Genomic DNA, 17,044 nt, shown 5'->3' with positions numbered 1-17,044 from the left:
TACATAATATAAATTTTATAATATTAAATAATAAAAATTAAGTGATGTATTAAAAATAGAGTTAAAAAAATAAAAGTAATTGTATGTTTATATTTGTTGCATAAAAAATGGGCAAAAAAATTAGTATATTAAATAATGAATTATATACTTTATTTACTAACACATTATTATTTTTATTAAGTAAATTATTAATTTAAATTGAATTAACTTTAAATAAGATTGTTAAAAGAATTAACTCATTTAATAATATTATATATATATATATATAGAGGAGGGTTCAAATGACACTGGTGTAACTTTAACTAAGTGTTACACCGCTCAATAATTTTATATTAATTGTGAATTTTGTAAATCCAACCGTTAAATTGAAAGTTCATATCACTTTATATGTGTATATCAAATTTTGTTAAAATTGAACAACAACTTGAGGGCAATCAAAGTGTTCATATTTTAGTATATTTTGAAATAAATATATTACGTCAATTTTGTTTTATAAAAATGAAGTATCAAATCATCTTGGATTAATATAAAATTTTGTATATATGATCTAAGGGATATAAACTTTTAATCTAACGGTTAGATTTACAAAATTCACAATTAATATAAAGTTATTGAACAGTGTAACACTTAGTTAAAGTTATTGAACAGTGTAACACTTAGTTAAAGTTACACCGGTGTCATTTGAACCCTCCTCATATATATATATATATATAATATGATATAATACATCCTTCATGTTATAATTTAAAAATAACATAAAAGAAGATTAGGAAGGGACATTTTTTCTCTCATGAATTACGCTATGTACTTTTTTATCCATAAAAATGAAAATGATATTATGGGAGTTTGAAAATATTAAATATACTCTATTCAATTAATTGAATTAGATTTTTTTTATGGATATTTATATTTAAATTGTGATTATAATTTTTTTATTGATTAGTTTAAATAGTATCTTATATCAAATGTTCAATTGGTTAAGTAAAGTGTATGAATTGTTGTGAGTTTTCTTAATATTGGATTCAATTTCTACATTCTTTTTTTGTTATAAGAGAAAAAGAAGGCAAAAAAAAGGAGGAACTAAAACAAACAATTAAAGCCTAGTAACAACAACGTTTGAGCATCCACATATAAGGTTGAAGTGAGGAACGAGGGTGCCACGTTGAGATCCACGAACAAAAGACCAAAAGTAGCTTACGTCTTTGCCAGAGCATCAATGCTGGAGTTCCCTTAACGCAAGATGTGAGATAAAGAACAAACTCAAGCACGAGCTATCCACCGTTGAACCAATAGAAGCTCATTTGCATAACAATGATGCATGTTGGCTTCCTTCTGTAAAAGATTCACCACTTGTAAGAAGTTGGAGTAATAGATATTCCTATACCCCATGTCCTAACAAAACTCGAGGCCTCTAAGAAGAGCAAGTATTTCCGCATGCAAGATAGAAACATGGCCACAACAGTCATAGAAACCCCAAAGAAAGTGATTGTTATGATCACAACACAAACCACCGAAGCCAGCCACGAAGTTGTTACCTAAAAAATTGCCATCCACATTCAAAGCAACAACGTCATCTTGAGGAGGAAGCCAAGCCACCCATCTAGATGGCATGTTAAGAGCAGACATAGTTGTAAACGTTGTGTGGGATTGTTCCACAAGGACATTGCTTTAAACATAATGCCATGACCTGAAAGTTACCATTTTCAAAGACCAAATGGTTCCTTTCCAACCAGATAAGCCACATAACAATAGGGACCAGGAGACCAAACTTAAAAACCAATAACCTTGAGCCAAACTACAACAGCCCCCTCGTCCAAAGGATGAGTTATGAAGGAGATATTGCAATGACGCCAAATACTCATTACATCATGGCAAAGGAAAAGAGAATGTAAAACTATCTCCACAATAAGTTGACACCTTGAGCATGTCCCAAAATTGATGATATGTTGAGACCAGAATAAAACACACTAGGATAGCAAGATGGAGGACTTACGAAAGAAAAAACTGCACGGTTGCTAGAAGGTGGAATTTCCAAAACCAATTCCAAGAGTCACTCGAAGGGGAGTCAAATGCATTCTCAATCAACCACTTATAGGCACTCTTGGAAGAGTACGTGCAAGACACATCATGCTTCCAAACCCAAACATCTTGAATCCCTTCCACCAAATGGGGTCTAATGGCTAAAATAACATCCACCACCGGAGTTGGAATAACAATACACAAATGCGGTAGCTGCCAATGAGAGTCGATCCAAACTTCCTTAACTGACAAATTCAAACCATGGATGTCCACCTAGGGAATATGTAGAGCAATAGATGTCTTCAATGCCTACGACTGGAACGAAAAATCTGTAGATCCATCACCCAATTTCATCACAAAACCATCTTTGAGACAAACCATGGCTTGCTGAATAGCATTCCATGTGGTGAGCCCTAATGCTATTCTGCTTGAAAGATATTGGCACCTCTCAGATAAATATCTTGTATTAATGAAGCCCAAAGCTAGCCAGTAGGATTTATAAGCTCCCATATCAGCTTCCCTAGCAAAGTAGTGTTCTGATGCCCAGTCGTACGTTCTCACACCCAACCCACCTTGGTGTTTAGGCCTAGTAATCGTTCTCTAGCCAACCACGTGCAACCTATGGTCCTCCTTACAGGAACAATCATTAAAACTAATTTGTGTGGTACTCTTTACCAACTCCTGCGTTCTCCTATCTACCCCTTTAGAAGCAAATGCTTTTGACTTGTCCAAGTTGACCTTCATACCCGACATATGACAGAAGTTTTCCAACAAATTAGCAACCCGACGAGCTTAAGAAGGATCAACCTTGGTAAATTAAAAAGAAGAACATCATCAATAAAACATAAGATGTGAAATAGGAGGACTAGAGGTTGTAAGTCTAAGAGGTTTCCAACTCCCTTTGGTGACTACATGAGAAATCATGATGCCTAATATTTCCATACAAAGAATAAATAGGTATGGAGAAAATGGATCACCTTGAAAGAGATCCCTCACTGGAGCAAAGGGTCCAGTCCTACAACCATTCCACAAAAGAGTAAGCTTGGTAGAAGAGATACCATGCATGATAAGAGATATGATAATATCAAGAAATCCAATAAGGTTTAGAGTTCGCCTCAAAAACTCCCAATCAATATGATCATAAGCTTTTTTAAGATCAAGCTTAAAAATCACATCCTTATTCTTCCCCTTAGATTTTTGCATATGATGAATAACCTCATGCAAAACAATAGCATTCTCCTTGGTACTTTTTTCAGGATAAATCTGCTTTGAAGCGGGCTAATAATTTGTTGCAAGAAAGGTCATTCTCGACACACCAAAACCTTAGATGGTAATATATGAATCACATTAAAAAGACTGATAGGTTGAAAATCTTTAAACTAAAGAGGCATGTCAATTTTTGGGGATCGGGACAAGAAGTGTATTAGTCACTTAGGGATCAAAATGGCCCACGGCAAAGGCATTTGCTACAAATTTCCAAATATCATCACCCACCTTTTGCCAAACCATTTTAAAGAAAATGGTTGGAACCTGTCTAAGCCATGCGCTTTATAAAATTTCTTAGCAAGAAGGGTGGCATGCACCTCCCCCTTGGTAACTAAGGCAATGAAGGCACTCATCGCCTCAAGAGGGAGGGGGCAAATACTACCTTTAGGTAAGGCTCGAGTAAGAGTCTCCTTAGTGCAAAAAAGTTATTTATAGTACTTCATAGCCTCGCCTTAGAGGATGTTATTGTCAATACACCAATCCCTAAGTTCCTATTTCCGTTGATTTATTGTTCACGACGAAAGAAAAGTGAAGAAAGTGCACGTTTGGTTCTGCTGATTTACACCGAAAGAAAAGTGAAGAAAAGCGAGAGAAACCGCGTTGGCGTTCCTCGCGTTTTTGCGAAGAAAAGAGATGAAAGCCATGTAAGAATTGAGAAAACTCGATAATACCCCTGCCCCAAAGCCTGAAAAGAGATGAAGAATGGAGGTACATAATCGATTATGCATGACATATAATCGATTATGGGCTAGCTTATGCCTCAGCATAATCGATTATGCCAGCCCATAATCGATTATGTATGGCACATAATCGATTATGGGCTGACATAATCGATTATGCTGAGGCATAATCCAGCCCATAATCGATTATGTGCCATACATAATCGATTATGGTGGCATATTTTCGCAAATATGCGAACTCAGAACGGACCGTTCTACTTTGGAAACGGACCATTTCACACATGGCAGTTGTGGGTTAATTTGTAATCCCAAAACGGGTCGTTCTGGTCATATTTAATTATTGTTTATTTAAAAAATTCTTAATTTTTTAATTGGTAAAAATTAACTTGTACAATTAACAAAATGTATCTTCATTTCATTCTAATTTATGTCAATGATTTATCAATTTTTTTAATTTATTATTTAACTTTCAAAAATTTTATTGTACATTTTTTTTATATTAAGAAAATTCTATTATTTAAATATTGATATCAAAAAGTGAAAATATAAAAAAAATAAAGTAATACATGTTTATAAAATTAAATAATAACACTTTCATAAACATTAATAAAATAATGTTAAAAAATATAATTATCATAATATATTTTGTTATTATTATTTATTATTATAAATATTATTATTATTATCATTATTATTAATAATATTATTATTTATTATAATTAGTATCATTATTATTTATTATGATTCTTATTATTTTTCTAATATTTATTATTATTATTATCCTTATTTTATTTTTTTAATAAATTATACCTATTAATATAATTTTATTGTAATTATTATTATTTACAATAAATAATATTCTACTCATTTTTAATCCAAGAGTAAAAATGTAAATTACATATTCATCTATTAAATTTTTAATTTTTATCTATCATTAAATTTAAAGCTAATATTTAAATTAAATTAATTTTAAATTAAGATTTTATATTTATTTTTTTAGTTAAATTTTTTATATTTATCTTTTAATTATAATAATTATAAACTTTTTTTAACTTAAGGGCAAAATAATAATCTTACAAAATCATCAATTAAAAAATTCATTTTTATCTATCACATCAATCAATTCACTCACAAACTTTCTCTACACTTTCTACTCACTTTCCCTTAGGTAGTGTTTGTTTACAGGGATTTACTGTTCACGAGTAAGGAAAGGCGAAGAAAATTGTTGTTTGTTTCCGGTGATTTGCGACGACGGAAAGACGAAGAAAAGGGGGGAGAAGCGTGGTTCGCGTCCTCGCACAAAAGCGAAGAAAGGATAAGAAAGCCACGTAGGATTTGTGAAAACCTCGAAATGCCCATGTCCTATGCATGCATAATCGATTGTACGAAGGAAGCATAATCGATTATGGTTGGCCACATAATCGATTATGGCCTTGCATAATCGATTATGGCTGAGCATAATCGATTATGTGGCCAAGCATAATCGATTATGCTGGGGTATTTTCGCTTCCAGTGGAACCCAGAACGACCTGTTCCAAAAATAAATTTTATGTGCAAAATGCGAACTCAGAACGGGCCGTTCCACTTTGGGAACGGGCCGTTTCATAGATGGACGTTGTGGGTTAATTTGTAACCCAGAACGACCCGTTATGAGTATCAAATTTTGTTTTACAAAATATAATTATCATAATATATTTTGTTATTATTATTTATTATTATAAATATTATTATTTATTATTATAAATATTATTATTTTCATTTTTATTAATATTAATATTATTTATTATAATTAGTATCATTATTATTTATTATGATTCTTATCATTTTTCTAATATTTATTATTATTCTTATCATTATTTATTAATTTTTTAATAAATTATACCTATTAATATAATTTTATTGTAATTATTATTATTTACAATAAATAATATTATACTCATTTTTAATCCAACGGTAAAAGTGTAAATTATATATTCATCTATTAAATTTTTAATTTTTATCTATCATTAAATTTAAAGCAAATATTTAAATTAAATTATTTTTAAATTAATATTTTATAATTTTTTAGTTAAAATTTATATATTTATCTTTTAATTATAATAATTAAAAATCTTTTTTAACTAAAGGGCAAAATAGTAATCTTACACAATTATCAATTAAAAATTTTAATTTTATCTATCACATCAATCAATTTACTCACAAATTTTCTCTATACTTTCTTCTCACTTTCCCTTAATCCAAATAACTTCACTTTCCATTCAATTTTCCTTCAAATCTCTCCTTTTTCACTCTCCCTTTTCCATCCTCAAATCTAAACAAAGTCTTAAACTTCCGTATTTTCATCTATTCTTATTTTAATTAAAAGTTGAAAAAAAAAAAAAAATTCGTACATGAGAATATAAAAGAGTATATGAAACCTGAACCACAATCACAGATTCACAGTCACGCGATTCCTTTTTCTCTTGCCGCCAATCCCAGCTCCCCGAACTTGAAACTCGAGTCCAAAATACAGAATAAAGAGGAATAATAAATAAAAAAAATAAAAATTTGATTAAAAATAAATAAATAAAAATATATGAAAAATAATATATAGAGAAATAAATAAATAATAGATGAAATTTTCCATTTTTTAATTTTTCACACTGTTATTTATTTTCGAGTATTGAACATCCTATCTTGTTTTCACTCTTTTATTTTTACTTTTTTTATCCTTTTTTTTTTGCTTATTTCTACTTTACCAAACAAGCCACGAGTTTACACACAGAATTCATTGAGTAATCAATAAAGCAGTACATAAGTACTTGTAGCGTCTCTGCGTGCAGAGGAACACGTTAATTATGACAGGAGGACTCTTCTAAACTTTTCTATTTTTATATATATATATATATTATCATATTATTAATTATAATAACATTAAAAAAAATAGTAAAAAATGAGAAATTCTATTATTTTTTTAATTAACAAGATTAATTTATATATAAAAAATTAATTTACCACCCCCAGATTCTTTATCCAGTAGTGTGTGCGTGTGAGTGTGAGACACTGAAGTTTTGGTTGTTCTGAATTAGAGAGGAAAGTGAAGCGAGAATATAGTGATGCATCTAAACGGAACACCGTCTTCTGTAGGATTTCACATGCCTGCGGAGTGGGAAAGGCACTCGCAGTGTTGGATGGGTTGGCCTGTGAGCACACGACGTCCAAACTCCCTTAGTCTTTCTTTTTCTTATGACAAACTGAGTGCTGTTGCGTGACAGGAACGCGCCGATAATTGGCGAGACGCTGCCGTTCACGCCCAACGTGTCTTTGCCAGGGTGGCGTCTGCGATCTCAAGTTTCGAGCCTGTAACCGTTTGTGTTAGTTCTGCGCAGGTATCTTACATATTATTATTATTATTATTATTAATTAATGGACGGTGTCGTTTTGGTGACGCTTCCTTTGTTGTACAATCTCAGTGGGAGAATGCGCGGAGTCAGCTACCGGAACATGTCAGAGTCGTTGAGATGAGCATGAATGATTCTTGGTTTCGTGATACTGGACCCACTGTGAGTCTCTCTCCTTCTACACTCATGAATTCTTTGCTCATGTCAGCAATGTGTGTTTCCGTTTATAAGCATGCACAGTGTGGTTTGCTTTGTTCAATAGTTTGTTGTGAGAAGAAGCACGACCGCGCTGGAATCTGCTGATGCGGATCACAGGATTGCGGGGATTGACTGGAATTTTAATAGTTGGGGAGGTAAGCGCTTGGACTCTTCATATGTGGATCTTTTTATTCGAAGATGGATAGTTAGAATGTGTGATTTGAAGAATATATGGTTAGAAGATGCATATGTGATTTGATTAGTATTAGTATGTGTTGATTGTTGGTTCTTCACTAGTGGAATTTTATAAACTTTTCAGGTTTGGAAGATGGATGTTACAGTGATTGGACTCTTGATTTGCTTGTGGCTAAGAAGGTTTCGAAAGTTGAATGTTTCACTTATTTATATATTTATTTGGCTGTGTGAATGGCTCACCTGATTTTTTTTTTTTCATCATTTGGTTTGCTTTGCTAGATTTTGGAAATTGAGAAGATTCCTAGATTTCCTCATTCGATGGTGCTTGAAGGTGGAAGCATCCATGTAGATGGAGAAGGTAAGAGATATACATTTGTTGCCTTGTTGAATATGCATTTTTCTAGTTTAAAGAAATATTTAACCAAACTATGGATATAAAATAGAATTTGACTGGATACTACATGCTTGGTATTTGGAATGTTTACATCTATAAATAACCATAGTTTTACGGCTGGTTTATTCAGGAACTAGGATAAGTGGCAGCTACGCAGGACAACATTTTATTAGTTGTATCCACGGATGTGATTTAGATCATTTTCATCACTTTCATTTCAATCTGTCCTGATATCAGATCGTGTATACTTAGATTTACTGCTCTATACCTGGATCTTCTTAATGAATTAATGATTATAACTTTACAGTTTTTCTGTTTACTTGAGAAATTTTTTCTTCCTTCAGGAACTTGTCTTACCACAGAAGAGTGCCTCTTGAACAAAAACAGGAACCCTCACTTGAGTAAGAACCAAATAGAGGATGAACTTAAGACATATCTTGGAGTCAGGAAGGTTATATGGTTGCCTCGTGGATTATACGGTATATAAACTTGATGTTGACCTTTTTAGACTAAGAATTTCTCTTAATTTGATGGTGTTTTTTTAATCAGGATATTCAGTGAAAAAAAATCATATGTACCATTAATCACGAGTTGTGTGGTACAAGGTTTGATAGTTGATACAGATTTATTTCCTGACACGAAAAATTATTCTTTTGAGAATTTTTTTTTTTTTGATTCAACCATATAATGATACTTGTATGATAAGTAAAAAACTGTCTGTTCTCTTGTGCTGAATGCACTTTCTGCCAGGAAATTAGCTTCTGTGCATTTGATCATGATTTCACCATTTACATAAAAGGCTCCAGACCTTCACAATTACTCGTATATTGATTGTGTCACCCAAGTACTTTCTGCATTGAAGAATGAAACTAAAAATAAGGTAAAATTGACAGATTTCTTTCCATCTTTCTTTGGATGAAAGCTGATCCCAAAATCTGGAGATTCTGCCTGGTAACCAGGAATTACGAATTTGGCCTTAAACTTACTTGAATATGAATAATTTCTTATTATTAAATCTGAATGGGTACAATAAAATAAATAGGCATAAAACATAATCAATCCCTAAAGTTTAGGGATTTAGATAAAACTGACTAAAGAGAAGATAAACTAGTATATCTAAACTATATCTTATAGAATTATCTTAACACTCCCCCTCAAGCTGGAGCATATATATCATATGCATCTAGCTTGTTACATATATATGTTATCCTAGGACCTCGTAAAGATTTAGTAAAGATATCTGCAAGTTGATCCTTGGAGCAAACTGAGGAGGTCTTGATGACACCGGAGAGGATCTTTTCTTTGATGAAATGGCAGTCAACCTCTATATGCTTTGTTCTCTCATGAAAAACTGGATTAGAGGAGAGGTATAAAGCTGACTGGTTATCACAAACTAGTTCCATATGACCAACCTTGCAAAACTGCAACTCTTGAATTAAGAATTTTAGCCACAAGAGCTCACATGTGATGTGAGCCATAGCACGATATTCTGCTTCTGTACTTGATCGTGCAACAACACTTTGCTTTTTACTCTTCCATGAGACAAGATTACCACCCATGAAGACACAATAGCCTGATGTTGACCGCCTATCACTTGCATCACCTGCCCAATCTGCATCTGAATATCCAATAATGTTTGTATGTCCTCTATCATTGTAAACAAGTCCTTTTCCTGGTGATCTTTTGATGTATCTAAGGATTCGAACAACTGCAAGCCAATGACTCTTACAGGGAGAGTTAAGAAACTGACTTACAACACTGACAGAAAAGGATATATCAGGTCTGGTCATAGTGAGATAATTCAATTTTCCCACTAATCTCCGATATCTCCCTAGGTCAGGATAAGGCTCCCCCTGATTAGGCATAAGCTTCACATTAGGATCCATGGGAGTGTCAACTGGCTTACAATCTGTAAGTCCAGTCTCTTCTAAAATATCAAGGGCATATTTTCTCTGAGAAATAGCAATACCGGACTTTGACTGAGCGACCTCAATCCCGAGGAAATAACGTAGGGGACCTAAATCCTTAGTTTGAAAGTGTTTAAATAAGTGTTGCTTCAGTGCCTTGATGCCCTCCTGATCATCACCTGTAATCACAATATCATCTACATAAACAACAAGATAGATAAATCTATGTGTCGATGAGCGTCTAAAGAAGACAGAGTGGTCTGTCTCGCAGCGGATCATTCCAAATTCCTGTATAACTCTGCTAAACCGACCAAACCAAGCACAAGGTGATTGTTTGAGGCCATACAAGGACTTTTGTAATTTACATACAAGACCAGACCCCCCTCGAGCAACAAACCCAGGAGGTTGATCCATATAAATCTCCTCCTCCAAATCACCATGTAAGAAGGCATTTTTGATGTCTAATTGAAACAAAGGCCAATGCCTCATAGTAGCCATAACTAAAAAGAGACGAACTGAGGCCATCTTCGCAACTGGAGAGAAGGTGTCACTGTAATCCAAACCATATACTTGCGTGTATCCCTTAGTCACAAGACGAGCTTTCAATCTATCCACCTGTCCATCAGGGCCCACTTTAACATTAAATACCCACCGACAACCAACAACAGATTTTCCAGGCGGAGGTGGGACAAGTACCCAAGTGTGGTTGGAGTCTAAAGCTGTCATCTCATCAATCATTGCTTGACGCCATCCTGGATGGGTTAAGGCCTCCTGGACTGTCTTGGGAATGGTAATAGAGGAAATAGCAGAGACAAAAGCATAATAGGTAGGAGACAAACGATGATATGAAAGAAAGTTATAAATAGGATGAGGATTACAAGTAGAACGACTACCTTTACGAAGAGCAATGGGCAAGTCAACTGAGGTAGGTGGGGCCGGAGTAGGTGAGGAGATTGAAGCAGGAGTAGAATCACATGACTCAATTGAAGAATCATTGGGAGGGACAACAGTATGTGATTGACGCTCATAGGTTATCCCAAATCGGTGTAGGGGATGGTCAGACCCTGGTAGTGCGGGAGGATCTGGTGCCTCTAAAGTAACAGGTGTGGTAGGAGGCACACTATGATCAAAATGAGGAATAGGCAATACCTGAGAGAGGAGATCTGAGTCAACAGGAGAAACATCTGTGGCAATAAAATATGGTGTATCTTCAAAGAAAGTGACATCTGCACTGGTGTAAAATCGATGCATAGCAGGAGAGTAACAACGGTATCCCTTTTGGACACGGGAGTATCCTAAGAAAACACATTTGATGGCCCGAGCAGACAACTTAGCACGTCCTGAGAAAAGATCATGGACAAAACAGGTACAGCCAAAGACACGAGGATGAACAGAATAAAGGGGATCCAATGGGTATAATAGGGAATGAGGTACTTGATCATTCAAGACAGATAATGGCATTCGATTTATTAAATACCCTGCAGTGAGGACAGCATCGCCCCACAACTTTGGGGGTGCATTGACATTCAATAAAAGAGTACGAGCAGTGTCCACAATATGTCTATGTTTTCGCTCAGCTACACCATTTTGTTGAGGTGTATGAGGGCAACTAGATTGATGTAGAATGCCATGGGAAGCCATAAATGATTTGAAGCAATCTGAAAAATATTCTTTAGCATTATCACTTCATAAAATTCGAATTACTTTGCCAAATTGAGTTTTGATCTCCGAATAGAAACTTAGGAAAATATTGAATAACTCAGAACGATTTTTCATTAAAAATATCCAAGTACATCTAGAAAAATCATCAATAAAGGTGACGTAATACCTATGTCCTAAAAGAGAAGGAGTGCGACTAGGACCCCAAACATCAGAATGAATAACATCAAAAGGAGACATAGCTCGACTATTAATACTATTAGGAAAAGAAGTTCTAACATGCTTTCCTAATTGACACGACTCACACTCTAAGGACTCTAACCGTGAGAAATGAGGTACCATTTTCTTTAATTTATTCAAGCTTGGATGACCCAGGCGACGATGAATTAAACCAGGAGACTCAATAGATGCACATATGGTAGAGGTAGAAGGCTGAAGGTAGTAGAGACCATGTGATTCAGATCCGGCTCCAATCGTCTGTCCCGTACTCCGGTCCTGTATCAAGAAAGAATCAGAAGTGAAGGTTATGACACAGTTTAGTGACCGAGTCAACTTACTTATAGAAATCAAATTAAAGGGACATCCAGGAACTAGTAAAACAGATTTTAATGGTAGTGATGGGAGAGTTGATATTTGACCAATACCAGTGGCTTGGACTTTTGACCCATCTGCAAGAGTGATATGGTGTGGAGTTCTAGGAGATGATAGGTTAGGGAAAAGGGAGACATTACCAGTTAGGTGATCAGAAGCACCGGAGTCCAAAACCCAAGGTCCAATAGACGTAGAATGAGAGGGACAGACTGTAGAATTACCAGTATGAGTAACAGTGATGGAAGAAGAGGCCTGTTTAGTTGCCTTGAATTGAAGATACTCTTGATAATCATCGGTAGATAATGTGATTGGATGATTGCCCTCCGGTTCAATCTTGAGCTCTGGAACTGAAGTTGGAGATTGAGCCACATTAGCTGTCTTGCTCGGAAAGCCATGCAAGGAATAACACCTATCTCGTATATGTCCATCTCTCTGACAGTAGGTACAATGGAGGTTTCCTCTACCCCCTTTACCGCGACCACGACCTCGACCACGCCCTCGACTTCCACTGTCAGCTGTGCTAGAGATAAAAGCAGAGGACTCAGATTCTGTGTGAGGATCTGCCTCTGGTGAAGGGACCCGAATCAATCGATCTATGAGTTCTTCTACTGTAGGAATGACAGGATTTGTCAAGATTTGATCTCGAACAGATCCGTAATCTTTGTGGAGTCCTTGAAGGATGAACACCATAAACATATTATCAAGTTTGTTTAATATTTGTTGAGCATCATCACTAACCAACATTAGCTTGAGCTCATCAATAGTGGATTGAGCACGATTCAAATACGTCGGCAAATCATTATCAACCATACGAAGAGTTGCCAGACCATGAACAGACTCGTATATTCTTTGGATATCATTGGCATAGACATTTCGAGCCTTCTTCCAAATATCATAGCATGTCTTGTACGGATGAAAATGCACCATTAATTTAGGCTCAATGGACTGCCACAATAGAGATACAAGTTGATAATCTGTCCGTTGCCATTCATCTCTCACCTCTTTATCAACTTCGGACGCCCTTTTAGTAAGATGATCATAGAGACCCTGACCTAAAAACCACATTTCAACCGCAGTGGACCAATCCAAATAATTTTTACCATTAAGCTTTTCAGATGTAATAGTAGGTGATCCAGAAAAGGCAAAGGAGACCAGCCCCCTTTTGGAAGATTCAATTTTTGGGTTCTCCTTGGGAATCTCTGCCATGAGGAGAAAAAGAAGAAAAACATCAAACAATCAACCACGAACAGAAACCTAACAGCCACAAAACTCCGAGACAGCAACCAATCAACACCAAACGACCACGAAACTCCGAGGCCGCAACCAAACGACCTCCAACAGACCACCTAGAGTGTGACCCACAACCTGAAAAGGGTCAAAACGAGAAGAGGGAGGGCCGACGAGTCCAACGAAGTAAACCACGTCGCAAACGGAGGCTGGTAGGGCGGCGCGTGAAGCCCACGCGTCGGCGAGCTTCCTCAACGAGAACCGCGCGTGGGAGCGCGTGAGGCAGCGGATGACGGCGGCTCGTGACCGAGAGGCCGATCGGCGACCTCTGAGTGTGCAGGCGGTGTCAATTCCGGCAACCGCAGACAAAATTCGAAAAACCTAGAAACCCTAAATGTTAGCGGCTGTATTAGGGTTCCTGGACCAGAGTGCTCTGGTACCAACTTGAATATGAATAATTTCTTATTATTAAATCTGAATGGGTACAATAAAATAAATAGGCATAAAACATAATCAATCCCTAAAGTTTAGGGATTTAGATAAAACTGACTAAAGAGAAGATAAACTAGTATATCTAAACTATATCTTATAGAATTATCTTAACAAACTTTACAGCTAATTTTCTACGGAAAGAAACAAGAATCTGGTAGTCGTTTTATTTTGTTATGATGTTTTTATGACCGTCTTTGAGGACCCTTATGTTGCTACTAACTTTGTCGCACTGCTACTTTTTTCATGCTTGAACTCCAACCAAGGTAGTCTTTTTTAAGAGCATATAACTGTCCCACTGTAGAGATAATCTGGAGACTGGAAATATTGTGACACATAGGTTTGAAGTGGTCTTTAGATTTTATCTATTTTCTACATTCTAATATGCATCGTTTATACAGGAGATGATGATACAAATGGTCATATTGATAACATGTGCTGTTTTGTGAGGCCTGGTGTGGTTCTGCTGTCCTGGACTGACGATGAAACTGATCCTCAGCATGAAAGATCTGTAGAAGCATATTCTTTGCTTTCAAGTGAAACAGATGCTAATGGTAGAAAGTTTGAAATCATTAAACTCCATGTTCCTGGTCCACTCTATATGACAGAGAAAGAGGCTGCTGGGATTTTTCAGGTAAACAACCAACTTCTTATTTATTCCCTTTTCCATTTATTTTTCTCTCTCATGATTGTGAATAATAATAAAGAAGATTAAGCTATCGTTATTATTTCCTTCAATTAAAAAATTGTAGAAATAATTATCATAGTGACCCAATTATCATTGTAGTGTGTATCTTTAAATGATGCGATGCAAAGTTTGTTGCCATACAGTCATTAGTTATAGAAGTTGAAGATGTCATATTTGAGCTCATTCTTTTCATTCATCTTGACTGCCTTTTGGTTAGTACCAAGTTTAAATGTTGGTTGCATCTGTGAAACATTTTTCATTGGATTGGGTAGCACATGGAAAACTACATAAGTAAACAGTAATTTTGTTTTAGTCCACTTGTACACTTGTTTGGATTTGTATGAAGAGTCAATAAACATCTGTTTTGGTTGGCTTGTATCTCTCTACTCTCATGTATTTGGTTCATTGTATCTTTAAAAGAATATGTATATGCTTAAGTGGAAAGTTTAGTGTCCTAGATCTAGTTGCTAGTTGCAACCCTATCGTTACCTCTCTACGATAGTTCTGTATGTTAGGTCAACATGAATTTCATTTGCAGTCAAAAAAATGAATGAAAAGTTATATTTTCAATGGGATATTGGGATGTAATATCAAGAAGAGCAAAATACTAGAAACCGATCATCTGGAATCTATGTACTTTGGGAGTTAGAGTGATTTATGATGCCAAGCACTACGATCTTTCTAAGCAGTTAGGAACCAGTCAGCTATCCAAGGCATACTTTTGAATGAAGATTTTAGTTTTCAGTTTATGCTTTCAAATAAGTAAAACATGGTGGCGTAAACTAGACAAATATTCCAAACAAATTTTAGAAACAGTGGTTTGTAATCAGTGAGAGTCAATGTGATATTTTAATAATGGCTATGGGCTATGCTACAACTTATGAAGATAAATATACCGTGTTTAACGTAATATTGATACCCTTCTGAGTGATAAATTATGAACCAGACAGAATCAACTTCCATTTAATGCTTGTTCTGGTATTATTCTATATTTGTCAGGATGATGAGGCTAAGCCGAGACCTGAAGGTACTAGGCTTGCTGCTTCCTATGTAAACTTTTACATTGCAAATAAAGCTATCATTGCACCACAATTTGGAGATAAAAAGTGGGATGATGAAGCTGTCCGAGTCCTATCTAAGGCCTTCCCTCATCATGAAGTAAGTAAAACTAATTGTTAAAAAATCTTTTTTAGTTAAAGAATCTTTTAGCAATACGTTAATTTTTCAAAGACATGTTTTGTTGCAATAATTGCTAATGTTAGTGTAGGTCAAGTAATATTTCTTAATGCATTATATGAATTTAGCGTATAATTTGTCCTGAACATGAAGAATATCCGGTTAAAGAAACATTGGTGGTTGGTTACTCATAATAATGAAATACCACACCAGCATCTATGTCTGGAATAGACGACAGTCAAAATTTGAAGTGGGAGCGATGTGTTGTAAGAGGGAACGATGTGTGTGAGGTTTTCTGTAGCTCCAATTGCAACTGTTTGTTTTTGAAATAGATCAAAATTAAAACTATCAATCAAGAAGTTATGTTTTTGCATTGGTTCTCTTTAAAACAAACTCTCTTCATCTCTCAGCTTATCATCATGAATCATTGAGTATTTGACCATCTGAAATTGAGTAGAGTTTTCCAGAAAACTGGCTAATGTGTACCCATCGTTTGGCAGATCTGCAGTGTTATTAGTAGCAAAATATTACTAATTTATATATTGTACTCTAGTATTTATAAGTTGTTTATGAACTGTAAAATTTAGTTCTCATTTTTGTGCCTGGTTCTGGTTATCGACTTACATTTTAAAATGTTGCCGGTTCCTAGGTTGTGGGAATTGAAGGTTCAAGGGAGATTGCTTTGGCCGGTGGAAATATACACTGCATTACTCAGCAACACCCAGCCATTTGAGTGGCGGCTCTTAATATTTGTTGATACGTGTTTTTTCCCCATCGATTACAAAAATACTTGTTTGACTTTGTTATGCATGCCTTACCATGTGTTACTAAATGATTATGGCGACAATAAATGAAGCCATGTGTGCGAGTGTTTTTATAACAAAATAAAGAACAGGTTTTGATTCGTTAAGGACCAAAATTAGAATGAGGCATATTTGGTAGGGATTACAAACATTTAACCCTTCCTTAATTAAATTACTTGGTTAGCTAGTCTGCGCCTATTGACAATGCATGCTAATCTCCAAATCCTATAGCTGCATGAAAGTGTATGTTTGCAAATAGATGGAAAACCGTGGAAAACAACGTAATTGATTATTTAAATGGTGAAATCGTGGTTTACTTTTGGTTTCTCGATTGATTAAACCGGAACTTTTGAGGTGGAACATTTATTTTGC

At 35.2% G+C, this 17,044-nt stretch overlaps 1 protein-coding gene across 1 annotated transcript; it reads left to right on the top strand.

Moving 5' to 3' along the window:
* Positions 1-6,968: 6,968 nt before the first annotated feature.
* On the top strand, positions 6,969-16,773 carry EMB1873 (porphyromonas-type peptidyl-arginine deiminase family protein). The gene is made up of 10 exons (XM_020372900.3): positions 6,969-7,147; positions 7,220-7,333; positions 7,418-7,507; positions 7,608-7,698; positions 7,863-7,918; positions 8,018-8,096; positions 8,477-8,611; positions 14,407-14,639; positions 15,693-15,851; positions 16,519-16,773. Exons 1-10 carry the CDS (start codon positions 7,061-7,063, stop codon positions 16,600-16,602), a joined length of 1,128 nt encoding a protein of 375 aa, XP_020228489.1. The 5' UTR covers positions 6,969-7,060; the 3' UTR covers positions 16,603-16,773.
* Positions 16,774-17,044: the final 271 nt, after the last annotated feature.

Source organism: Cajanus cajan, chromosome 5 (assembly GCF_000230855.2).
Source record: "Cajanus cajan strain Asha chromosome 5, NIPB_CcT2T_4, whole genome shotgun sequence".
Lineage (NCBI taxonomy): Eukaryota > Viridiplantae > Streptophyta > Magnoliopsida > Fabales > Fabaceae > Cajanus > Cajanus cajan.
Note: the sequence above shows the minus strand (reverse complement) of the source record. Positions and strands in the feature narration are given on the sequence as shown.